At 39.4% G+C, this 27,635-nt stretch overlaps 1 protein-coding gene across 2 annotated transcripts; it reads right to left on the reverse strand.

Annotated features, from left to right (window-relative positions):
- Positions 1-1,575: 1,575 nt before the first annotated feature.
- Positions 1,576-27,416, reverse strand: LOC137629527 (akirin-2-like). Of its 2 annotated transcripts, none has more exons than XM_068360914.1 (5): positions 27,298-27,416; positions 14,430-14,634; positions 9,980-10,242; positions 8,105-8,267; positions 1,576-3,950 (listed from the first exon to the last, which is right to left on the reverse strand). In XM_068360914.1, exons 2-5 carry the CDS (start codon positions 14,617-14,619, stop codon positions 3,940-3,942), a joined length of 627 nt encoding a protein of 208 aa, XP_068217015.1. In that variant the 5' UTR covers positions 14,620-14,634; positions 27,298-27,416; the 3' UTR covers positions 1,576-3,939. The 2 variants fall into 2 exon arrangements, with proteins under 2 accessions (XP_068217015.1, XP_068217016.1); XM_068360915.1 differs by lacking the exon at positions 27,298-27,416 and adding an exon at positions 27,005-27,199.
- Positions 27,417-27,635: the final 219 nt, after the last annotated feature.

A 27,635-nucleotide genomic window follows, 5' to 3' on the forward strand; every position in this document is an offset into this window, starting at 1 on the left:
ACGTATTGCTCTCTCTCCCCCATAATACAAAAGTATCCAGAGAGGACACAGGAGTGTATAATTAGGTAGATAATGAATTGGGCTGCAAACTTGTTCCATATCATGGGGAAAATCCCTGATACTACAATTAGCCAAGCTAAGAACCTGTTTGGGAGAGAAGGATACTAAAAGCCCAATGGCTCCAACATAGAAAAATAGGCCAATGAGGACAGGTAATTAAATATATAAGTAATAAATGAAAAAAATATCTTAAAAGTTCAGTACAGTAACACATTTCAATGCAACATATAAACTACTCTATCTATATAACAGCATGATCAACATAAAACATTTGCTGCAAGTTTGATTAATTAAGTTCCAGATTCAACTGCATGATTAAGAGCAGCATACCACTCTGGTTGGAAGATAATTTCTAGAATACTGTGTAGTGTTGTCCTATGTTCAAGGTATGACTTAGAAATAACAGTACTGTATACATGATGGTACAGTCTGAGATGTGAATGTGAAATCAAGTCAGAATTATGTAAAATCTTATACAAGTTAACTGGTGCCCTCCCTCTGGTGGTTGTGTTAGGGTGACTGGCCTCCCTTGGTGATCAAGAACTGAACACACACATCTCTGGCCAGACTTCCCACTTAAGCAGGGGGAATTATAGGATCGTTCCCTCTCATCCTTCACATAGCAAGGTGCTGATGATTGTAAAGACAGACTATCCTAGATACCAAGGTTATCTCACTCTTATTTGGCTGAATCAGTGATTGGTTCATTGAGAGATAGCCTACATGCTGCAAGTATGACAGGCTTTGTGCTGGAATAAAATAAAAAAAAAACCTAAATAATATAAACAAATTGAAATATTTTTGCTCATTTGCACTAGGGGATGAGAAAATGGTGTGCACATTGAATCTGTAAAAAGTTCGTTTTCATGGAAATGTTCCTCAGCCAAAGAGGATCTGCCACTCTGGCCTGTTAGATCTCTGCTTCTTTTGTTTTGTTTCTGGGAAAACAAATCAAGAATATGTTAGAACTACTGGTTGAAATTTTGATGTTTGATGACCAATGTACTTCATATTAAACGACTATACAGTAGTTGTAATTTACAATTAATATAATCCCGGGTAGAAAAGGAGTTAAGAGTAGAGGAAATGTTTGAATTTAATTAAATTTATAGACTCCAACAAACAGAATATTTTGCATCTTTAAAACTTAAACTTAAACAATGAAAGGCAGTGCGATATATTATGCATTAGCGAAGTACTTTCCCCTTTCTTATCACATCTGATTACACGAAATGACTCAAAGCTCAGTGAAGTTTGTTCTCATAAAAACGTAACAAGCGTACAGCATGTATGTTTCTTCGGGAGCATATCACACGTACTGCACTAAAGGTTACTTACAACACTACTCTTAACCATAGTTACACAGCTTCTCATTTCCCATTTCATCTTTTAACTTTTTCTTCACTGAAGCAATCCTTGAGTAAATAGGATATCTGTAAACAACATGAACTTTTGATATTATGTAATGGTATACGGTACTGTTATACTCAAAAGGTTGAAAAGAAAACTACAGGACTGTATCCCATTAACAAATATATTTCATAGTACAATTACAGTAAAAAAGTGAGAACAAGAAATAAATAGCAAGCCACTGTTCCTTATTCATAGGGATCTCATGCAACTGTGTCAAGCAAACTTTTACAAATAATATTTTTGCGCAAATTGTGAGAATAAAAATAAGATTTTCTGATTTCAAAATAGTTTTTTTTTTACACTTGGGTAACAACCAAAAATCTTACAGATTTAACGAAGCTTACTTGATCATATCACAAATAATTTGTTGTCATCATACAATTAAATTTTCTGTTTGCCTTACAAGGATTATGGGCCACATTTCTCCCATCTATTTCCTACATTTCATCATCTGAATTTACGATAAAAACCCTTCAATGTGAGGTAATATGTTGGTCATCACTGTCCCCACAATGAAATTATAGTACAGTATCACCAATAGATCATAACCCTCTATACTCAAGTATAAGCACTGCATAACAAATGTTTATTGTGAAACATTAAACATGCCTCGATTGTACGAAGTATGCTAAAATTATATAAAACTACTTTGTAGCCAGTTAAAATCCAAGTGAGTACATCATTCCCAGCTCTAAAATAATAAAGAACATCAGAGGCATTTTTGCTTATTGCCTAGTCATCTGAAGTACAAACAGAAAGCCAAAAGGGGGAGATTTGCTAAGAAACCGGATTGAGCATACACTAACAATGTAAATCAGAACTAAAAAAAAAACGTATATACACCAGTGTGTCATGATCTAAACACCTGAAATATCACTTGTGGCACTGAGGTAATGTATGACTTAATTGTACGATCAACAACAAATGTGATGATGACAGGAAATGATAACTTGTTTAAGGATATATACTGAAATGAGCATTCTTGTTGCACAATACAGTATTTATAAATAAAAAAATATACTAACAAATAACTGCTTGTAAACAAGCACCAGAATTTTTCAGCTTAAAATACCAACAAAGGTAAATGCAGCTATACTGCTTCAACAATGCTTCTTGACAATAAATAGTTAGCACTTCCAAGTTCTATTCACTTGAATCGTGCTGCTTACGCTGGGATCAAGACTTTGAAGTCTCTCATTACAGTTTATATAAAAGAAAAAGAAAAACTTAACCTACGCTATTTCTAACTCCTGACAGCAAACAAATGATCACATGAAGAGATAGACTGTAACTAATAAAATCTACAGCCTTTCTCGCTTAATAATGTGCAGGTCTTTCCTGCTATTGCAGACGCGAAATCCTTTCAACCAACCACATATTATGCCTACATTACATTGGCCATGTCAGACAACATACAGAATTATCATACAACAGATCTCTAGTAGTAGTATAGTAAGATATACAGTAATATATCATTATGGTGGGTTAATATTGTCCCTCAATACAGATGGACAATCATATTAGCTCACTACTACAGGAAGACATTATATATCAGGTCTTTCCTCCTGATTACAGCCATACACATAAGGAGAACGTTCAAGTCACATCATTGGTAACGTATGGACTGTTCACTGGAATAGAAGAAACAAAAACAACAAACAAAAAAGCACTATATAGAGGCATTGCAGAGCAGCACTAATCTAGCCTATATTCATTTATGTGAAGGCAAAAAGTGACTGTGTATAATGTCTGTCTTCCTGTAATAGACAAAACTTTTGAACATGCTATAACAAAACTTCCTTCTAACAATTACTGCTCAGATGACAATAAAAAAAAAAAGTAAGAGGGGAAAGGTTAATCCCACAATGAATAATGCTTCTTTCATTCTCATTCTGCACTCTTTCTGTCACTAATGCACCCACAACATTTACACAAGGAGATAAGTGTGAAAGGCAACTTATGGGTTAGGTATATACACACAACAACAGTTGAGGAATGCCACAAAGAGAATGAGCACCACAAGTTACCTTGCGTTAAGTCAACGCAGCTGCCACTTCTGGTTGCTGTGCAAGTCTCCCACGCAACTTAAGTCTTATTCAATATTACAGTGATCTCCGTTTTATCCAATTTTTCCGTCTTCCAATTTTCTTTTTATCTATACAAGTGCAGGTTTATTTACATCTTTTGAAAAGTCAACATTTCAACAAATTAATTCAAAATATACATTGCCAACAACCTGCAAAGCATCACTGGTTACTATTGTATAACACAAAAAACTTCACTTCTTAAGGAACCCAAATAAATCCATAGTTGTTGTCGTCACTCACAATGACACTGGATATTAATCAGAAAGCCACACCTGCACCTTCCACAGGATCAAAAATTTATTTACATACACTTCAGACCTCTCCCTTTGTACCACTAAAGGCACACCACAGTCCTTATCAGTTCCAGGCAGACTAACATTTACGACAGATCTGGAAGAAAAAAAAAACCTGAATCAGTTTAATGTTGGAAAATATCAAGATAATTTTAGTATTATGTGATTTGACTTTTAGAATTTGGGTCAATGTCACCTTAAATATCTATATCATTCATATAGAGTAAATTGGGGGAAGTGCCTTGGTATATGTATGTATGTATATAGAGTAACACTTTACCCTGACACTAAAGAGAGTAAATACGACAAATTTGAAAGTAATTTGTATTTTTCCTAACTACACATACCTTGAGCTCTTTACATTGGCCAATCAACTATTTCGCAAAGTATGACAACTCGCTGCTAGTTATCAGGGAAGTTAAGCAGCAGCGGGGTAGACCAGCCACCTTACTTACACATACACACACTGGTTGTCTTACGTCACCTTTGAATGCAGGCCGGATTTACAAAGGACAGGTGCTGGCAGACCAAGTATGAGCAAATACCTCAAAGTTTGTAAACATGTAGTTAAGAATACCCTGTAATACAAATTATAAAAACATTTTGCTCTTTACTGTGTAGAATTGCCCTTAGGCAGATGGAAGTCATAACCCAATTGCATGGGAATTTGACACGGGGTGCAATTGTGCTTTGTGTGAGCATAACAAAGGCACCCTGGCACCAAGCGAACTCTTGAATATATCCAAGAGCTGACGGCCTGGGCAATTAGTGCGAATGTGTGAGATCGAAGCACTGTGACTTGACTAGATAAGGATTCTTGGAGGCATACTCCACTAACTAGGAAGAGAGGGATATACAAATGGATTTTATATTACAGGACACACAAGGTACATGGTTTCTACCTGCAGACAGAGGAGGCCAGCTTGCAGAGCTCCACAGGTGTTCTCCCATAAGAGAGGGGAAAGATAAAGTTAGAAGAGACCAGTCACTCTACCATTCACCCCGCACCAACCAGGTGTAACGTTTGCCCTCAACAGACTGCTTGTCCTGCAAGGGAGCGGAAGTATCTTGTATGTTGTGCAGCCACCACAAGGCCTATGAAGAAGATATCCAGGCTCCTGTGGATTATGTCTTGCAGGTAGTGAGCTGTGAAGGGTGTCATATTTCCAAACATACGATTCAGGTACCTGCGCCACAGTTCTTTTTAAATGCTAGGTCCTTAACATCATGAGCTCTGGGTCTATGACCTAGTAGAGGAGAGAGGATTCAAGGTTGATCTATGACCTGGCAAATCCAAGAAGACGTTGTATCTTGGTGAGACACCTCTTGACCCCGACCCTGTTCTTGAAAAGCTTGTTTACGTAAGGGTGAGCTCCTGCCATTTCTTAAGACAATGCCTCAGCACTCTTACAGTACATACTAACAATAGACCTGGGTCACTGGTTACAAAATGGAGACAACCTGGAAGGACCCAACCACAGGGTATGCTTCAGCCAGATTCTGAATCTTGGCAATGAACTGAGAGACCAAGTTGAATATTACCTGACCTACATCCCCTCAAGAGCTGGCTCTCATAGCACGGGTCAAAATGAGAAAGAAAATCCATCCTAAGATTCAATTCAGAATCAGAGAACTAACCAGCGGTATGAAGCGTTCCCTTCTAAGGTAGTCCAGCTTCAGATTGGAGACCAGTAAGGTTGACACTGTATGTGGACAAAAATTTCATCGAGGAGGAAAGGTTAACTCCAGCAAGCCTCAATGTCCTGGGAATGTGATATTGAGCAACATGAGGCCTCTTTCCAAGACACCAACCTTAGCAGATAGACCATTTCGCCAGGTGGAAGCACAAGAAGACCTAAGGGGGCATCCAACCATCCTTTAAGCTACTACTTGCAAAAAGCCTCTCAGAGAGATGTTGGATAACCTCCAGGTGAGAAGTCCTAACACACCTGATTGTGGTGAATCTGAGGTTGTATCAGCAGTTCGGGAAAGGAGCGATTAGTTCTCTCCATATCTCTGTAGGCAGGAATAGCAGGTCTGTGTACTATTCTGCTTGTTGCCACTGCGGAGCTATCAGGGTCATCGACCAATCTCTTGATGTGCTTACGTTAATAATAAGTTAAAAGACAGAAGGGGGAAAAACACCTAGACATCCAGGTTGTCCCCATGCTAGAGGAGGTGCCTGGTTACCATGTAGTGGTTAAAAGTACTCCAGAAACTTCCTGGCACAAGACGAACTAGACAGACAAGGAAGGTCGCTCGAAGCACACTCACTTCACTCTCAAGAGAAAGACCAAAAGACCAACTCCTATCTGAGTGCCCGAGGGTATCGTGGGGGTTGCTTAACATGCGAACATTTCAAGTCGATTGCTGTCAAGTCATGCGATCGGTAGAAAGCAATTGTTTCTGGAAAAGAAAGGATGATAACGTTGTCCTCCAACTGCTATCGCTAGAATAGGAGTTTTTCACACATGTCCAACCATGGTCCGGTAATGAATGAATGATTTGAAGTTTTTGGCATCCGGACATCATTGGTCCAGTCAGCACTGGAGTAACCCACTATCTCTAGTAGATATCTGTATTACAGTGAACCTACCAAGCTGATCACTGTCAAGCAGATGATCAGTTGCAAGCAACTTCTTCCAAAGGAGAAGAACATTTGTCAGGAAGGCAGTTATTTGCGAAGTCCAGCCACAGTCCAATAAACACAGATAGAAAAATCTACCTCTATAGAAGGTATTGTTTCCCCAATCTTATGAAAGGAGTCACCTGGTCGGATCTCTCAGTTCCTGATCAGAATAGCTGGAAAAAGTTCTGTTAGTTCCACCTCCCCCACAAGGAAACAGTCTTGCTTTCCAAAGTTTTGGAGTTCAAGTACCTTTGACACTTATACGTACGATCCAAGATTTAGGGCAGACTTGACGAGGAAAATTTGAAGTAAAAAACAGTACTTCAAAATTGAAAAAACTGGTCCCCTAAAATTGTAAACTTTGATACAAGCTCATCAATTTCTACTACAACACGACTCCTCACTCAAATTTGAAGTCTACAGACAATTTACCATATTCCACTACATATGTTTCTTATGGGGTAATTGAAAAGATTCCCTACACCTCAGGTTAATACCATATTGTAATACAATCTTTGTCTTTTAATAAAAGCCTATTCAACAAACATTGGCTCATAATTTTGAAACCAGAGGAAGCCATACCTTTTTAAACTTTTTGAAATGTTACCAACAAAATGGTAACTAGAAATTACACAAAAAATACTGGAGTCAGCATCTGTCCACAATAGAAAAATATGAATAAATTAACTTAATTGTGCTAGGGAGCTGATCTTTCTCTTGATGGAGGCCGATCTAACCCCACGTAGCCAACCAAAGGATAGGGATGCAAGGAAGAGAAAGCACACTTTTGTTTTAGGGCCGTAAAGCTTACGTTTCAAGAATATTAGCATAGTGACTCGCAAGTATGAATATTCAAAATAAAAGTACATAAAATTATTTCAAACTTGTTACTAAAATTTGCTCAACATTCACAAAAATTACTATCATATTCACATTCATACAGACAAGTACATGGCTAAAGCATTCCACATAGTAGTGAAGTTCATTACAGCTATTATGGAAATCAGCAGCTGACTTTCCAGGGGCTGCTAATTCACATGCACAAGTTACTAAGTGCTGTAGTATTTTATTGTAAATCAAGGGTCTATGTTTGTAAAAAGTATATGACCCTGAAATTACAAGTATAATTCAAACACCAGCAACAGTAAAACCTCACATTTTAATCCCCAAACAGCTGTGAAAACCATCTACGCAAAATAGGTTCTGCATAAAAGCTGAACGTAATCCATAAGGAGATCAATGTAACTTACAGACTTTTCATTTGAGTCCTTCCCTTAAATGGGTCGGCCATCTTAGAACTGTTAATAATCTCTCCTCCCCTTCACAGTTAGAATAAGAGCTGTTTTTGGCTTTGACCTAATCTCTGTTAGAAAATTAACCTGGATAACTTTTTACCAAGGCACTTCCCCCAATTTTGGGGGGTAGCCGACACCAAACAAAGGAACAAAAGGGGACCTTTCCTAGGGATTCAGCCATTTGGCTGGTACTGCTAGGGTGCCATAGCCAACCCTCCCCTTCATCCGTCATAAAAGGATAACTATTACTACAAAAAATTAAATTCTGATATATGCAAAAAGATTAGAAAGGGTAAATTTACAGTGACACAATAGAGATATACTTACAGCTGGGAAGAGCTGCTTGAGAAAGCTTCTGTTGAATCTGATCTGTTGTGAACCGCACAAAGCAGTCGTATTGTTCCGCCAATTTAGACGCCAAAACCTTGTCATATTCCTCCCGAATTTTCACCTCCCGTTCACGTAAGAGTTGCTCACAGATCAGGTTCACCTAGAAATCATTAATATTTCGAGTTGTAATTTCACTTGGATAGAAAAAAGTATCAATAGTAAGGTTTAGTGAATCATACTCACCCCAACTGCTTCCTATCTACACTACATTCTACTGAATAGGTTGGTCGTAACCCTTAACACAAAATCCATTTAATAAATATAAAGACAAAAATCTCATGAAATACCAAAGGCTCCTGTGGTATTGTCTTCAAATGTGCGCTAGGATTTTAGTAAACCATAGTTAGTTCTCCAATCTCTGTTGTCAGCTGGGATTTTACCAAGTTAGTTGTCCAACCTCTCCACCAGGAGTATAATAGTTCTCCAATCACTCCACCAGGAGTATAATAGTTCTCAACAGTATTATAGCACTCATTAACCCCTGTATTTCTTGTATTTCTGAGCTCACTAGATTTATTGCAATGAATATTCCCTAATTTTAATATGCAGAATACAAAATGTAATATAATAGATTCTATACTCCACCAATGATAGAAAATTTATAGATCAGAATCAAATTCATTGGAACCTATTCACCTATATTACTTTTGAAGTGACAATAAAGTATAATCATACAAAAAGGGCGAGAGAGACTATGGTGATAAGCAGCCTCAGTTTACATACAATCATACGGACTAAGAGGGAGTTCTTACCCAGTGCCAACACTTTGGAGAAGATTGAAACAAACAAACTCTTCAGACACATCCTATTATACTCTTCGTTGGGTATTCATAATTGTTTTCCAACAAATATTTTTAAAATATTAAATAAAAAACTGTTTGCTTTACAATTAATCATACAATTCAGTGATACACATTAATCCCTGTGAAGGATATAAATGAAAATTAACAATTTCTTTGCAATATACAAGCTGTTTGGCCACGTAATCATCACATAGTAGCATACCTTATTGAACTTCAGCTCAATAATAAAGCTTCACGTTTAGTTATATGAAATGGGCAAAAAGGATCATGTTTATAATAAGTGATCTGAAATGCAACTCAACTGGGTTACTATAGACATTACTATGGGATCTTCGCAACACCAATGTCCCCTAGAACACCAAATTCTTAAGATTTTCATGTTCCTTCTGTCTATCCCCCTCAATGGTATCTAGTTAACTAGCATTTTATAACTTCTTATAATGCAATTGTTTTAGTAGTGAATGATCATAATTCTTTTCAGAGTATTGCTTCAACGTTTATCAATATATTTATGGTCTAAACACTAGGTTTTACCTGATACTTATGAAATACCGTGTGTAAGACTTATTTAACGATAAAATCAATGTATTAAATTATATGAAAAGTATTTGAATCTAATGTGGTATGATAAATAAAAATTACAGTATCTATTATTGAAATAAGTGCCTATTGAGTTTGCTAGAGAAAATTACTAATCTGGCAAGGGTTGAAAAATTGCTAGTGTATCAGTTCTGTATTCATTTCTGTACAAAACTCAGATGAAATAATTCTCAGGAATTTCAGAATTCTGGTTGAATTACTTTTCCTAATTACCCCCAAAAAAGGCCATTTTCAAATATGGAAAAAAGGGTAAAAAATATTCAAATTAATTCAAAGGTACATGATAATTAAACTAACTTACTTTTATTGCATAAGCAATGCCAGCTGGGAAACTATGGGTTGAAATGCAGTTCCAGTAGAGACAAAGACATCGAATTAATCAAAACTAGAAACAACACAAGTTCCTTACCTGTCTAAATGTGAATAATGGCTTATCCTTTGACAGAGCGGACTGATGATGGTGATGATGGTGTAGCGCTGCCAATCCTGAGGAGGAAGAGGGTGCTGGAGAGGGGGAAGGTGACAGGGAGGGGGAAGCAGGACACGCTGGTGAAGGTGGAGAAACAGGAGATTCGTAGCCCCCTTCGTACTCCATACTCCTCTCGCTGGATCGAAGCATCTTGCGACGTCTCAAACGGTGAATTTCTTCCCGTACATTTTGTGCTATTTGTTCTGCAGGAAAGCAATTAAATTATGAATACATCAACATCAAATTAAATTTAATTATAAAAAAAACACATAGTTCTAGCAAAATATATCATATATGTCAATACTTGACATATATGCTATGCTCCAAAATGTAAGCTTAATAACAGTAAAAACCTAGCCCAAGATTGATACACTCAATTACTAACTACAATTTGTTAAAAAATAAAGTAATTTTTGCATTAAAATTTGTGCTTTTTAACCCCAAAAATAATTCTAGGCCGAGTACCACAAGTAGTTGGATGGTTGGCAAATTTTATCGCATTAGAAATGTAGACGAGTGGAATTAAATTTCTCAAAGCACACAAGATAGATACTATAAAGGATAATTGTCAGTATCTATTGACTTGCAAATAAAACAAAAAGGAGGGGCTGGCACAAAAAAATACCTATTAAAAAGGAATGTCTTTACAAAAAATACTCTTTGTTTATCATAATTCAAAATGAAGAAATAAAAAATGTTAAAACCCTCATTATGTAAAAAGAAAAGAAAAAATTATACATATATATAAGGGATGTTCTTGTTAAGACCCCCACCAGGTTCAATCTTATGACAACGTATGACGCATTGCATAAAATTCAAATATCCCTCAAATGACAGAAAATTTAACATCTTCATTGGAACAAACTTACAAATTTCTCATATGTGAGGTTTAAAATGGAAAAATAAAGGGGGACGAGACCACTCGTTTGTGCAACGGAGTCTCGTATAAGGGATAGCATACTATACTACCGTGAGATCATACAGGTCTCGGCCGAATCCTACCTCCCTTTTGTATGTTGAAGGATATACATTGTGAGGGGTAACAATCTACCTTTGAGAGTTCATATATAGTCTTAATATTCCTGGCAGGAATTCCCTTCTCTGGGACTACTACAATAGCAAGAAATTGAATTTATCCAGGACTGAAGAGGTTCTGGGTTTAGGAGACTGCTTTGCAGTGCCTCTGCTGAGCTTCGGACTCCTGCCACGGTCGTCATGGTGCTTTCATCTTTTCAAATCCATCAAATCATCACCCTTATACAACTTTACAGCTTTCACTTCCATAACCTACTACCTTCACATCCTTACCTTACTTATGGGCTGCCAACGCAAGATCCCGTGTCCTGCTATATTTTCTAGCATGAGGATCTAATACCTACCCATCTACCTCACAGAAATAGGGTCACAGCTTGATGGGGAGGATGCTAGGATGTTAATCATATTTGTATATGATCAGTCTCTAGGACATTGTCTTGACCCTTGTCTCTTTAAGTTTGCCGATCAGAGTACAAGGCCATTACCAAAAGGACAACAGATTTCTCCTCTCCAATCATAACAAGATCAAAGGGCAGTCTTGCTTTGACCTTGAAAGACTCCAAAGAGGCATTCCAGGAGGGCCAAGCTTAAAACCAGGGTAGACAAACAAATACTTGAGGAATGAAAGGCACTTTGGTGTAACTGAAGACCAGCATGTACCAAAGTCCTTTGAATCACTAAGGGCATGAATTTGAATGTACCACTTCTTCCAAGAGATGAACTCGTTCCCCGTTCCTTGTGAATACCCAAGAAACCGACTAAAGCCAAGATCACTCCACTTTTTCCTACATGGCCCAAAGTTGGAACCGAGAAGGTAGATCTAGACTCAATCAGGATAGGGAATAGAGAGAAAAAAAGACTTGTGCACAGAACTCCTACTACAGTAGGAGACAACCTGTCAATCCTACCCCACAACCTTTTCCTTCCACCTAGCCCCTTCCTGGACAAAGCCTGAAAATTGGAGAAGGCTAAAACCATCTCAAACCCATCAATAGTTGTGGTCAAGCACTGAACCAATTGGATAACTGATGTCTCTAAGCCAGCCCACCAAGATGTATATAAAGATGATGGCTATAGTCAAAAGAATCTGAGCTTGTCTTCAAGGAGAAGGCAAAGGCTCATAGTTCAGCTAGACTGAACTATGTACTTCAGATTTAAAGCACTCGCAGTGGTAGAAGACTCCAAACCTAACAGTAAGTTTTGAAAGCCTCACAAATTGGTAGAGCCTAGAGGGGCATTGGGCACCTAGGTTTCCTAACCCTCTCAGATCATTCCTTCCTTCAATATTTAGTCTTCTTTCGACTGTATTAGTCCACTATATAGCATGTAAGGAAGCATTTATCAAATTTTTCCATCTATTGTATTTCTATTCCCTGCATCATTTTCACCCAGTACCACCACAGCCATACCTCTCCTCAGCAGTCAGCCCATCTATCCGTCAAATTCCATGGTCAAATTCCATGAAACCCTACAGTTCTTCCCATCATTACAATTTTCTTAGCTCTCTTGAATGGTTCCACCTCATCTTTTCTTATTCCATGGCACTAGTATCTCAAATGAGCTTTCTTAGCCTTATCTTTTACATTACATACACCACATATTCTTCTTCTAAATTGACTCTACCTCCTTTTCCGTAGTGATTTTGCAGCAATCTATCCCACAATAATTGTTTCAGCTCTTTCCAACAGATCTTCCTTCCTTAAGTGGCCAAGTTGAATAGTACAGGCCTGATAACTGTCATAAAGATCTTAATTTTGAGTCATTTTCTTGTCTAAAACAACTCCAGTTACTTCTCTCCATTTTTACCACAATTCATTTACTCAGTCTTACTTCTTTCTCAGCACCGTCCTCCTCCATTTGTACTGATCCCAAGAACGCATTCAGGAATGTAAACACAAAACACAGCAATGGCTTGGGATGCGTGCTGTACTGTTTCATGCATGAAACTCATCCTTGGCACCATCGAGAGACTGAAGTAGGACCAACACTATGTAACACTTTCTGGCGATCGGCCCAGCTCAAGTGCTCAAAAGCACAGTGTGTCCTCGTGCTTGATAAAAGAATTGCCTTCCTCTTACAATAAAATAAACTTGGCTGAAACTGGATTGATGATAGCTTCAATCTTGGTCCACCCACATTAGAGGCAGAACTTGTCAGTAGCCCATGACCTTCATTACAGAGGGAGAATAAAGAGTGCAAGGTAAGAAATGCGATTCATTAGATGGTGATGTCTCTTGTTCATAATTGTGCTCATATGAGGGAAGGACAGTTACAGGTGACACTGGTCAGAAATGGAATAACTCTCTTCCAAGTGAAGGATATTACAAGGAAGCGAGCTCTGCTACACTCCATGAAGTGCTAATAGTCTCCACGTTCAGAAATGCATGAATGACATTTCAAGAGGGGAAGACCCACTAACAGTCATGGTCCCAAGTAAAAGTAAACAAAACAAGAGATTCACAAAATAAGCCATTCTGCTATGCCATGTTACAATGAAAGTGAACTAAAAAGAAAATTTTTAGCAAACCTAAGTAAGAAAAAATCCAGCAACAATGGTGAAAAAAAAAATGAGCTAACGGCATTGGATTACTTCCCCAAGTTAAAGCTGACTTGATTCAGTTAGGTATAGGGGTGGTTCCAAGAGACCCAATTGTTGTTACCTGTAGTAACTACGTTAAAAATTCAACGTTTATTCTAGCTACCTATTTAAAGGACAATTTGTATCCGCATAAGAACAAATTGATATAAGCACATTTCTACGGATTCATGTAAAGTTTAATTGTAATTGAGGGAGCAAAAACTATCTTATCTTCATGGGTAAAGTCACTACAGTACATGGGATTCACAAGAGTCTATCCATTCTCTCCACAGAAGCTTCTTTTTCTAAGACTGACATTCTCGAGTACCAAGTTGAGTAAACAGTAGATAATGGGTTGTTACTTTAACATCAACATTAAAAATATCACCATCATAAATATATTAACAGCAGCACTAAAGAAGAAAAAACAAAACAATTCTAAATTCAGGGACACTTATCAATGGACACTCACAAAATAGCTATGTATTAATCTATCATGTATGAGGATAAAATATACAAACCCTCTATCAACAATTTGGTCTTAATTTTGATTTTGATCTATAGTCTATGAATATGTTGAAAAAATAAGTGGTATTTTGAACCTCTACAATAATTTTCAAAAGCTATACACCATGAAACATTAGCAATTTAATATTAATAATTTCAAATCATTACTTCCATTCATTTTAGATTAGGGCAGAATACAAATTGGGTTCAGCCTTTTTTCTATTAAATGCTTTTAAATTGTAAGAAATAGCACACATTAAAAGTCAATACCTGGAGTAAGAGTAGGTGTGACTTCTGAGAACGGGGACTGTGGCTCAGAGTGGCGAGCCGTAGCAGCCGCAGCGCTTTGCGGGGAAACACACATAGGGACACAACGCCGTCGCTTGTGAGGGCGTGGTGTGCATGTTCCATGGTGGAGGGGATCAAACTCTAAAGAACGCTTCAACGTCACGCAAGCCATCGTCAAAAATATAACCTGAAAATAGAAAGTTTTAAAAATTAAAATGAATCATATTAACAGTTACTATACAATACTGTTATTAAGATTAGTATTACTGTACTATAAATTTTGTAATACTTGCTACAAAAAAAAAGAAGAAAAAAAAATCCTACAATGAGCAAGACCCTGTACAGTACTATAGTCTGGTTTTCTTTCAAGGCAGTTACCCAAAAAGTTTATCTCTTCAATAGCATTAGTTTCTTATTGAACGAATTTTCAGAATATAATTAACACAACCAAATCTCAGGTATTATGAGGTTACATCAAACACCTACTTTTTGTTTTACAGTACTTATTTTTTTCTTATTTAAAAACCATTTTAAAGATAATTCTATATGAACTAAAATGGAAATTTTCTTCAGCAATTAAATCTTTTTTTATATATCATCTAATTATTGTATGGAAGTCATTCTGGCTATAAATTTAGAAACTCCAAACTCTTGCATAGGAAATGCTGAGGAGTTAAGGATCATAGCACCTCGTGCAACAGAGGTTTAAGCAACACTTGAGGATACACGACCTTGTCATCAAAGGTTGCTCTTGGGCTGGAAATCTGTCATAAGACTTGGCTGTAAGTACAGCACATAATAGATAGGCCTTCAACCTTACACACAGAATAATCATGACACACAGGTTTGCCTGTCTTACATCATGCTCCCCCTTGTAAAGGAGCGTGGGGAGGTAAAGACTCTACCTGCACCGAGATCCAGTTCCAATAAGCAGGACACATGATGCTGTACCCTGTACCGAACGTGTTTCACATATGCTGCTAGTATATTAACAGGTTTGCTCTTTTATCTTATCACTTGCTCTTCGCAGCACTTATAAAAGACCAACCTGTGTATGTGTAAGCATGCTAGCTCATGTTTTTTTTTTTATTTGAATTTTTGTGACATTCTTGTTCGCAAGTCCTGGTACATAAGTTTGATGTCTGTTTCATACAGTTCAGATGCATTCACTTTGCCTTTCAGTTATAACCCTACGGCCCACTTGCACATTGGTGACCACCAGAGGAAGGACCAGCTCACACCCGCCTCCTCCCTTACTGCTGCGTCTTACTGTTACAATGTCACCCCATGAACCCGACAATTCAACACATGACGGAGAAGCGTTCGCCTGGTTCCAGCATGCCAAAGTCTAGTTTCACATCAAAGACTTGTTTCACTCAAGCACCATAGCAGACTATGCTCTTGCAGCATCCGTGGGGACACTTTCCCGGAAATCTCTGACTGGCTTTACAAGCAAGGGGAAACCCACTTAGTGAACAATGCCTTCAAAACATACTTTCTGGAACAGTATTATCCATTGCCAGCCGCCCTAGGGATACGACCAGTATCGCTCACCTGCAACCTGCTGCAGATGGCTCTCGTTGTGAGGTGAACCTACTTCATGCCCTTTCAATATGATGCTCACCTGAATGTGCTACCATATCTGATACCCATATTTTACCCATGAAAAACAAGATGACCAAAGCCTATTGCCTAATGGACAGCCATTGCACCACCTTCTAGACTGCCATCCTCTTTTCAAAGAGGCTTACTATTCAACACCGACCGAAGCAATGAGAATGTGATAGAACAGAAACGACAAAAGCCGCTCGCCACCCACATACAGTATGCTGCCTCTTGCTAACACCCCAAACCAACAACCTCGACTGCCACTTCCTGAGGCCCATCGGCAGCAGTTATACTACTACCACTCTAGATTCAGGGCTGCTGCGATGAAATATGCGAACGGTTGTCAGGTCAAAAATCGTGTAAGTAGGCTATCGCTTGTGGTGGTGGCTTCCCCTACCACTAACCTTTTCTTTCAACATGATACAGGTACAAGCATGCGGTTTTTGGTAGTCACGGGTACCTGCAGTCCTCTTCTAACAAGGCCACTCTCCAGGATACAACATACTGTAGTCTGTCTAAGCCTGCCAACATCAGCCTGGAAGCTGCAAACGGATCTGTGATCTCCACCCCTGGTTACGAGAACCTCAAATTATTGTTTGCAGGAGTCAATTATTAGGAAGTTTCTTGTTTCAGACGTCACACTGCCAATCCTCGGTTTGGATTTCCTCTCACATTTCCACGTCCTGGTTGATGTCGCTCACTGCTGATTAGTCAATGCAGACTCTTACTCGATAACACCTCTTCAACCTGGCCCCTCCGACCTCGCTCTCCACATCAGCATACCCATGGATGCCTATCCAACCTCCTCATGTCGTACCTGGAGGTCTTTCGTCCAGAACTTCACCAAACGCCCACGGTTCCTGCCAAGCACTGTATTCATCACCATATCAAGATGACAGGGCCATCAGTGTTTACCAGACTCAGGTGTCTGACACCGGATTGTTTGCCAGCCACTACACAAATGTTCACCAAACTGGAAGAAATGGGCCTTTGCCAAAAGGCCTCAAGGGCATGGTCTTCACCCTTACACATCGTCTTGATGAAAGATGGCTCCCTGCATGTGTGGGGATTACATGCTCCTGAAAATGCAAACAGAACCAGATCACTACCACCTCACAAATATCGCCGACATGACCTCCTACTTGCACAAAGCAAAGGTTTTCTCCACACTCGACCTCCTGAAAGGGTTTCATTAGGATCTCAAGAACCTATAAGTTATCCCCATGACCACCATCATCACCCCCTTCAGTACATACACCTTAAATTACTCCTGTTTTGGTCTTTGTAATCCTGGGGTCACTTTTCAATGCCTCATAGATGGCATCTTAGGGGACCTCCCCTTCCATGTACTGTTTGTTATGTGGATGACATACTTTTGGTCTTCCTCCAAAGAGGACCACCTCCATCACCTATGATTTGTACTAGACCGCCCACAACAGAACGGCCATGTAATTCGGTACAAGAAGTGTACCTTTGACGCCAACTAAGTATCGTCCTTGGGGCACTGCATCACCCCTGAAGAGTTCACCCCCTCAGTGAGAAGGAAGCAGCCATTCAGAATTTCCCCACACCCTCAACTGTCAAAGCGCTACATGAATTCTTGGGCATGATCAACTATTATCACCGTTTCCTGCAAGTCATGCCACCACTCTTGTCCCCCTCTCACATCATTCAAGGGCAGCCCAAAAGACCTTAAGTGGAGTCCCTTTCAAGAAGAGGCCTTCTCCAATGAAAAGAATACCCTATCAACAGCTGCTGCTCTCACTTTTCCCGTGCCACATGCCACTCTCCTTCTCTACATCAATACCACTGACGTAGCTATTGGTGCAGTACTTTACTCGAACAGGTGGTCAGCAGCTCGCCCTGCCCATTGGCCAGGGCGGAATTCGGCTACTCTACTTTCGACCGCAAATTTCTGGCGGTGCATTTGGCTGTCCATCACTTTAACCACTTCTTAGAAGGTACGTCTTTTGTCATTCGCATGGACCACATGCCTTTGATGAATGCCTTCACTTGAAAGTTCGACGGCTAGCCAGCCCGTCAATCCCAATATCTCTCCGCCGTGACTGAATACAATTGCACTCATCAACACGTACCTGGGAAAAAGAATCCCGTTGCTCACGACCCGTCAAGAAACACATTGAACGCCGTTCACCTGGGAGTAGATTACACCTTGGCAGAAGTCCAACAAAAAGATCCAGGAACCTTTGTAGTTTGTTAGGACAGGGTTGGGATCGCCATAAATTCAAGTAAAAAATGTCAGAAATCTGACTGCAGATTTCTTAGTTCCAAAGTTATGTCATTTTGTACAAGTTAACAAGAGGAGGAGCTTTTAGCACTTTTTGGAGAGGGATATTAAATATGTATCTGTCGTGTGAAACTGAGAGACTGACTCTGGGTACAATATCTTGGGAAGATGGATATCCCCACCATATTAATGAATTAACTAGTTTTGTAAATGCTTGTCCCAACAAACTACAGTACATACTAGAACAGGGTTGGGATCGCTAGAAAATAGAGTAAAAACCGTCAGAAATCAGTCGATTTTTTGACGGGAATTATAACTGAATGGAATATTAATGAATTCACTAGTTTTGTAAATGCTCGTCCCAACACACTACATACTAGGACCACTCAGACAATGAATGTTGGAAACGTGCGAGAATAGCCAACAAGAAACGTGTTGGAACACCAAGAAAACCCTAGTTTTGTGCTTGGCATTTCATACGATATCAAATAACTAACCTAACCTACCCTATTAGTTCCCAAGTCACAACCCCAAGCCGGGGGCAAAACCTCGGATCCCCTTCACAGGCCACAACCCTAGAAAAATTTGTAAAAGGCAACAGAATCAAACAAACCCACCTAACCTAACTTAGTTCCCAGGTCACAGCCCCTAGCAATAATTGTAAATGGCAATAGAACCCAACAAACCCACCTAACTAAACCTATTAGTTCCCAGGTCACAAACCCTAGCTGGGGGCAAGCCCCCGGAGCCCCTTCCTCCAAACTAAAACGAAATAAAAAAAAAATCCTTACATTATGATAAAGTAAATCACAAATAAATCTCTCTCCTACAAAATAAAAGAGATGGGCGGCATTTAATTATATCTTAACTAAACTGTAATAAAAATGTTACTCGAGATTACTCTGTGAATATTTTACAACAATTGCACCTCCAATTATACATGATCGTCATAAAAGCATCAAGCTGATCGATATGAGTAATAAATTCATCCACATCGCTCAAAGAAAAACTATAGGACATACATCTGTCCATCACGGCGGTTAGCGTTAGAATGGCCGACCTCCGAGGCTCAGTCAGGTCAATCTTGGGTTGCAGCGGGGATTCAAATTTTTGAAATCACAGGGCCAAACAAAAGCAGGCCTACAAGCACACGGAAAATAAAGTTTACTTCGGGTGAGCTGACTGACACTGGCTTAATCCTCCTAAACATCTTAACTAGATATTGCCTATCCTCACCTTTGGTTGTATAAATAACAAATTAGTGCTCAGCATAATTCCAGGACGTGTCCCAACGAACTATAACCCTAAATAAAGCGATAAGGATGTAGATTGTTGTGATTAGTGAAAACATAAGTCCGAACGTCCATAAATTTTCAAGCTTGCGCCACCAGGTGATAGGAGTATAGAGCGGCGCCCAACGAATGTTATTTTAGTCAGGCAGGAAGTAATGCTTGGGGGAAATTTTACGATTTAGTAACTTGGCCGTAGCTTCAGCGACCGATGCATTACAACGACCTTTTCCCTACCTAAAATTTCATGATAACCATCACAGCAGTATTAAATGCCACCGTAAATGACGTGTCCCAATCAACTACAAACTTAAGCGGGAGGTAAGAATCTATATCGATAGGACAGCATTAAATTGTAAAAAAAGAACGCTTCATAACCTGGGACGACACGGGCTCTATCTATCGGGAAATCGCTGGAGTCCTCCGAGGAGAAAGAGCTGTAGGTCGAGAAGCTGTCTGAATCCTCTGACTCTATGATGAGTCTTCTAGGGGCCCTTGGTCTGGATACCGGGGTCAAAGGTTCCATGAAGTCCGGCGGAAGCGTAACTGTGGGTGCCGGGGGCGTGCGGAAAGCGGCTCAAAAGGCAAACCATCCCTCTAACTCCTCTTCCTGCCACATAGGGGACCTGAAGGGCGTCCTAGGCGCTGTCCAAACAATGGAGTCGGGGTCCGAAGAACATGTGGCCCGCCTTTCTTTGTCCCGACCGCCCCCGGAACCAGCTGAACCTGAAAAACACTGCCACGATGGGGGGGTAGGCGCTGTTTTGGGCTTCCCCCACACTGGGACTTCACTAGAGACGGGTCGTGCGGGCACCAGGCCTTCGTCCACAACACAAACTTCCGCCACACTAGCAGACCGCCCCCCTCGTCTGCGTAGGCCCCTTCTCAACAGATTCCCCGACATCAGACTCATGGGGAACGGCAATGTGCCGTTTCCAAGCAACGGACTTACCTCGTCCCCTAATCTGGGTAGGGGAAGGTGAAGGAGAACCTCTCTCCGAAGGCACTGAGGGCGACATTAGCGGCGAGGCGAGGCACGCTTTCTTGGGATATCTCTTGAGCACCTTCTTCTTCTTCATCGTGGCGAACAAGGACCAATGTAGTTCTGGCCAGGACTCGCACTCAGGCCATGTGGAGCACTTATTTCCTCGACACGAGGCGCACAGCGTGCGGGTCGCCCTCAACCTTGGACAGCCAGGCCCCGCAAGACTTACCAGCTTTGGGCCTAGGACAACGACGCAGGGATTCCATGATACTGAAAAGCGAACACGCAAGCAACACAAGAACACAAGGGAAAGGTAAGGAGTACAAAGGAAACACGTGGTGCACAGGGGATAAGGAACACAAAGGAACACGTGGTATACATGGTGATCGGACGGGATAAGTGAGAGAGAGCGGTGAGATGTTATCTAGCCGCAACCAGACGCTTACTGATGACCTAGCAGCGCTCCCTCACACGCTGACCCCGGGGCGCCCCAGAGCAAGTATCCTTCCGCCCCGGAGCGCCCCGACAAGGTAACGGAGAGAGGGGGAACTACGCAAAATTCTTGGTCGGTTAATGAGGAGATCCCAGATCCTCCTAAGAAAGTAGTTCGAGCTAAGTACTCCGTGTTGGAACAAAAACGATTTGGAAAGTATTAAGAACGATATCGCCTTTCCCCACAAACTCCTTTCTACCCAAGATCCAGAGTACCAAGCATGTAGGAAACCCAGTACATCCCTTCATGGGAAAGACGTCCCCATCGACGACTTCAACGCTACCCTTTTCTGTAATGTCAATACTGGTAGACCACAACCATGGATACCTGCTCCCATGCACCAGCAGGCATTTGATCTAATTCATAGCCTTATACATCCCTCGTGCTAATCTACTACAAAGCTACTGAAGACAAAGTTTGTTTGGCACGGCATTACTAAGGATGCTCAGGATTGGGTCTACATCTGTACTTCATGCCAAACCTCAAAAGTAAAGTATACCGACACACGAAATCAGGACTGGGCCCCTTTTCTTAACCTCAGCATCCTTTTGCCCACATGCACGTCAAAGTAGTAGATCCCCTACCCACATAAGGATATCGTTACCTGTTTACAGTCATTGACCGCTCCACTTGTTGGTACCACTTCACCTCTCAATTGTGGATATCATTAGCAAATCTCCTGGGCATCACCCCACATCAGACAACAGCCTACAACCTTGCTGCAAACAGAATGGTTGAACGCTTTCATCGGACCTTCAAAGCACCTTTGATGTCACCCTTTAAAGTCTCCAACCGATTTACTCCTCTTCCCTGGGTTCTCTCGGGACTATGAACTACTCCCATAGATGCTCTAGATGTCTCGGCAACTGAAATAGTGCATGACCTGTTGGTGGTCGTCCCTGCCCAATTTTTTCCACCTCCGATAATCTCCAGCGCCTACGTCACATTGTGGGGAAATTTACTCCTTGCCACCAAGCTTACATCGAAGCAACATATACCAACAGATCTGCACTCAGCCACGCACGTTTTCCTGCGCAACCACACTAGCAAGCCACCGCTAACGTCCCCTTACAGAGAACCTTTCCTCATGATCTGCTGTACGCCAAAGGCTTACTCAACATTTATAGCAAAGAAGACTTAATCAAGTTTAATAGAAGTTCACTAGCATTCACCTCTCCATTATAATCTAACACCCCACTCGCACAAAGGTATACAGTATGTTGCTGTCTTCGCATCTGGGCCACTTAGAACCAGCAATGCCACACCATGTTGACATTCCCATCACCCACTTTCACTACTTTGAATTATCAACTTCTGATTGGCTAAAAAAGGCCTCTGGCAATATGCCAGGTCAAGTTGGGTTTCAAATTGCACAAGTACCCGTTAGTGAGCATATTGAATTTCTCAGAACTATAGGAGGGAAATAATCATATTAGAGGAATGACTTTGATGACACATTTTGGGGTAATTTTGACGATTTAAAAAAATTGAGCCGCTGTAAATCAGTTATTAAAATATGGGTATTTTTTACTACAGCAAAATACTCCTAATGAAGAAAGTAATTAGTATTCCTGGATTATTTATACTAGAGGTACTTTGAACTTTACTATACAAATAATTTGTGGAAACATTTTCCAAATATTATACATTTCAAAATTCCAAGTCATAACTGAAGAACATAAAAAGAAAAAGACAAGAACACTACCTAACCTATCCTAGGTGTTGTATCCTTACCTACTTTCCTACAGTAGGGAGGATGGCTACTCTCCCCTTTAGATTGACGTATTCTTAGCTTACCATCAAGCCTATTTTGGCTTTCATCCCAGCTTCACTCCTGAAAAAGTATAGAAGACTAAATCGCATTTTGGGAGCCTTTGTATATCAGCGGCTAGTTCCTACCGTGTGCATTATAAATGGACATCAACTAACCCAAACTTTCCCCCCCCCCTTACCTAACCTACACGCCATGTCCTTACCTACTTATCTAACAAGGGGTCTGACCCCCTTGAACTGCCGTATATTGAGTCAGCCGTAATCAAACATACAGGTGGCCGCTATCATACACCCCCCCCCCAATTGGTAAATTGTTTAACCAACTTCTGGATATCTGTTCCAAAATCAAAAATTTTTCTCCAATAATAACATTAATTTGCCAAGTAAGGACAACTAAACCAAATACTATAAACACCCCAAAAAATTCTTAAACTTTCAGAAGATTTTAGAACACAATGAAAACTTTTTTTTAATTGAAAAGAAAAAAAAAAATGCTAAGCCGTCAGTATAAATACACCCCGATGAAAATTAACCAGTCGTTCACCACAACTACTCGAGGGGTAAGAAACTGGTCGAATTTTACAATACCTGTACATATGTTCTGTAAACCTGAGAGATCCAGTTTTCTTGTGTTTAAGATACGACGTACATATTTATGGTAAACGATACTTAAGTAAGAATTGTCTAAATGGATTGTTTTGCTTAAAAATAAGCAAAAACATGAGGTAAACAGCAGCAAAAATCAGCATATTTGATGGTGGGTGTCAGAATAGCAACTTTGAGGAATGGAAATACATAACTTGACGTATTGTTATGAATGTAGGTAAAGAGCAGTTCCAAGGTGGGGCAATACACCCCCTTTATAAGTAAACATATTGTATTACGGGTTGGGGGGGGATTGGAGTTTTGTAACACTAAACAGTTTTTATTCATGCTTGTGATAGGGATGAAAAAAATAAGATATGCTGGTGTGTGTGTGTGTGTGTATATATATATATATATATATATATATATATATATATATATATATATATATATATATATATATAAAATTCTTTCGTAAAATAAAGTAAAAAATAAAATTTTTCTTTTGTAAAACAAAGTAAAGGAAAAAAAATAATTAAGAAAAATAAACAACCAGACCGTTGGACTCGGATACCGGGATTAAAATTTGGTTTGAGGTGTATGTATGATGGCAGCCATCTGTATGTATGATGACGGCCGAATTAGAACAGAGCAGTGTAAAGGGAGGGGGGTGGGGGTCGCAGATTGGCCTTGGATAAATAGGTAAGGACACAGCTTGTATGTTAAGTTAGGGAGGGAAAGTTTAGGTTACCTGGTGTCCATTTTCAATACAAAGGATACATTGGTATTATTATAGTTCCGTTCAGGAAAATAAATTTTTCCCCCGTTTTATTCATATTTTATAATTATTTTTGGGATCATAAATGGCGAAATATAAATTTAAATTTCTTATGGCCAGTGCCCGCCGATTTACAAACATTTAGTTATAAATGTGAGACGAGAAAAAAATTAAAATATATTTCGGTCAGAGTTAATAGCAGATGATAATACATGGTTCGAATATTATTACTAGCCAAGCTGCAAGCAATATACTGTTACAAGCGTAATGAATCCAAAAGAAAAGGCAGACTAAATTCGGTAAAGTTTTACTGTACAGTATTACAGATACTGATTTCGAACAGGAAATATAAGTTTTCCTGTAGTAAATAACGTGATTTGACCGAATTTGACCTTCATTTCAACCGCAAACAAACAGAACAACCAGTTCGACTAACTTTAATTAGCCAAACTGGTTGCTGTTATTACGGATGAAATGAAGGTGAAAACCGGTTAAATCCAGTTATATTCTACAGGAAAACATGCATTTTCTGTTAAAATGTTTAAATATGTCTTTTGTTATATGCAAAGTTAAAATGTTTAAATAAAATGACTTGTTCAAATTCCGTGTCGCTTCACTCACGTATGAACTGCGAAAGCTAACATTAGCAACGCTACCAATGTTACGATGTTATTGCTAATGTTAGCAATGCTAGGGTAATATTAGCATGTGTATTTTAAAGCATTTTTCCATATAACCCTTACACAATATATAAAAGGGTACAAAAAGGGTACAGAAACTAACAAACCCACCTAACCTAACCTAGAAATTCATAACATTAGCAACACTATATACTGTATAATGGTTCTTGTTCCGCCACTAGCTCGCTTCTCCTCACGGGAAAATAAAACATCAAGCTCGTATGTACTGGCAAGCGGTAATGTTGAGCTGCGCAGGCTAACATTAGCAACGCTAAATATAACGGTTCTTGTTCTGCGACTGTCTCGCTTACGATCACAGGAAAATAAATCAAGATCGTATGCACTGGCAAGCGGTAGTGTTGAGCTGCGCACGCTAACAAAATAGTAAAACTAACACATTAAAATTAAAGAAATTAATGACTTACTTTTATGACCGCGACGACGAAACTTGTGGGCCACCGGGGTGTTGTGACTATGAGTCTTTGACGTCTTAACTACTTTGTCTTAATTTAGCACTGCACTTGGAACACTGTAAACGTTGGGCTATTACATTAGGAGATTTAAGAAAATTATCAACATTGGAATTCACCAAAATACTTTCAATTATAAATTACTGCAGTCGTTACAAGTTTCTAAAACTTCCATCGTAAAATACGCAAAAAGACGTCACTTGAACTAACAAAGACCTGACTTGGACAAAGGTTTCCACGGAAAAAGCTTTGTTGGGAGGTCGGGGTTGGGAAATATTACCTCCCGGCCCCCGTGCAAACTTTCCATACGTATGGGTTCATGATTAGTTAACGGAAAAGCGACGGAGGAGTGTATGTATGATAGCGGCCATCTATATGTATATTATGGCTAACTTAGAATACGGCAGTGTAAGGGGGGTCGCAGGGAGGCGTCAGCCCCTCCGTTAGGGTAAGGACACGGCTTGTAGGTTAGGTTAGGGGGGAAAATTTAGGTTAGTTGATGTCAATTTTTAATCCAAACGGGAGGAACTGGCCACCAATATACAAAGACTCCGCAACGGAGTCTAGAGAGTAAACATGAATGAACCAGAATGTCAAACTTGTCCAGAGTAAGTATTTATGTGAAATCTGGGCATGACAAGGTAATAAAATGTATAAAAGTAATATAGCAAGATAAAATGGCGAGTATGATAAATAATATTTAATGGGAATATAAAAGGGTGATTTTACCGATTTTATAAAATATCGGAAAATAAAACGAGTAAATCTTGGGTCAAACGCAATATGTATACAAGGGTATTACATAATAATAATGGTATAGTTGTACTGTATAAGTCAAATACTTGAATAAACCGGTTGAAGCCGAATAGTTACATTTCACGGCTAGAGAAGAAAAAATCCTATTGCCGGAGGAGGAGCCTGTGCGCGGGATTTTGCGCAGAAGGTCGTAACCTGCTGTGTACAAACGAACGAGAGCGGCTACAACCGACAAGTAGAATGACAAAAAAATAAATGAAAAACACTGCTAACGTTAGCATGTTACGCAAACATTGCCACAGCTCAATATTACCGTATCTTTTCATGAGACATAGCCTTTGCAACGGTGCCTCCAAAGTTTATCCAGTTATACTGTTTCGTCTTTTCCTCCATTTATTATACATCCAAGAAGGTAATGTATAGAGAAGAAAAAGCTTATTTTACCATTATATACCGTCTCCCCAGTATGTTTTCCCCACCCAAAACACCCAGTTCCCACTGGGGGTCCCCCATTATCATAGGATATAGATATATATAATTCTGAAACTATTAATTTGCGACGGGAACGAGTGTCATTTTTGGAGCGTAATTTCCTCTATAGAAAAAAGTTTTTTTCCAAGGTAACATTGCCCTGTAATACAGTAAAATACCGTCCAGAGCAAGTATTTATGTTGTTAATTCGGAAAAATGCAAAGTATTTGAACGTCTGAAAATCAACGGAAATATAATTATCCTAATTTGTACCGTGCTATCTAAAATGTGGTTAAAAACATATTTAATACTGAACTATGATTGACGGTTAAGACAAAATAAATAACAATTTTGTCTTGTTTATTTTTTACGATTTCTGCATGAAAAAAAAATCTATTCTCTTCACGTAAAGATAACTTGCCTAGTTTGCTTCACGGGGTAAATCCACCATTTAGACCTCAATTCAGACTTCAAGTGATGAGGTACCACCTTAAAGTAGACATTTCCTTTGTTTAAAATTGGTTAGACAGTAATTAAATGCAAAGCGTACGGTAAGCCACCATTGGACCACGGCAAGTCCTGGCAGCGTTTACACCCTAATTTCAAAGGTTTTCCTTTCTCCTGGGGAAAGGATAATGTAAAAAATAGCCACCTAAAAAGATACACAGTCTACCAACAACTACGGCATTCGCCACATGATTTCGAGAGACAAACCTTAAATACAAAACAATAATGATCGGAGACAGCTCCCGAACTTTTGCAGATTCAATATGGCCGAATCCAAACATTCAATGGCATATGAACTTGGGTGTTGGTTCTTCTTTGAAATATGAAAAACCTATTTATATGATTACTATAAATTAGAAAATTATTATTTTGAAAATTATTTTCATTTATATAATATTTTTACTTTATTAGACCAAAAGTGGGGGTGGTAATGCAGCCCTGATACTAAATGTTGTTGGTGGGTACGTACCAGTATTGAATTGCCAATTTAGGTTTTGAAAATATCTTCGCATATATTGAACTGAAAGTAAATGTATTATTCTGGG

The sequence above is a fragment of the Palaemon carinicauda genome, chromosome 37 (assembly GCF_036898095.1).
Source record: "Palaemon carinicauda isolate YSFRI2023 chromosome 37, ASM3689809v2, whole genome shotgun sequence".
Taxonomy (NCBI): domain Eukaryota; kingdom Metazoa; phylum Arthropoda; class Malacostraca; order Decapoda; family Palaemonidae; genus Palaemon; species Palaemon carinicauda.

What these genes read in the sequence shown, in the direction of transcription:
- LOC137629527 (XM_068360914.1), bottom strand. Translation starts at nt 14,619, where the DNA reads ATGGCTTGCGTGACGTTGAAGCGTTCTTTAGAGTTTGATCCCCTCCAC. An exon ending in CACACCTACTCTTACTCCAG is followed by an intron (nt 10,243 to 14,429) that starts GTATTGACTTTT and finishes GCTTTCCTGCAG; the next exon opens with AACAAATAGCACAAAATGTA. An exon ending in CATTATTCACATTTAGACAG is followed by an intron (nt 8,268 to 9,979) that starts GTAAGGAACTTG and finishes AATGATTTCTAG; the next exon opens with GTGAACCTGATCTGTGAGCA.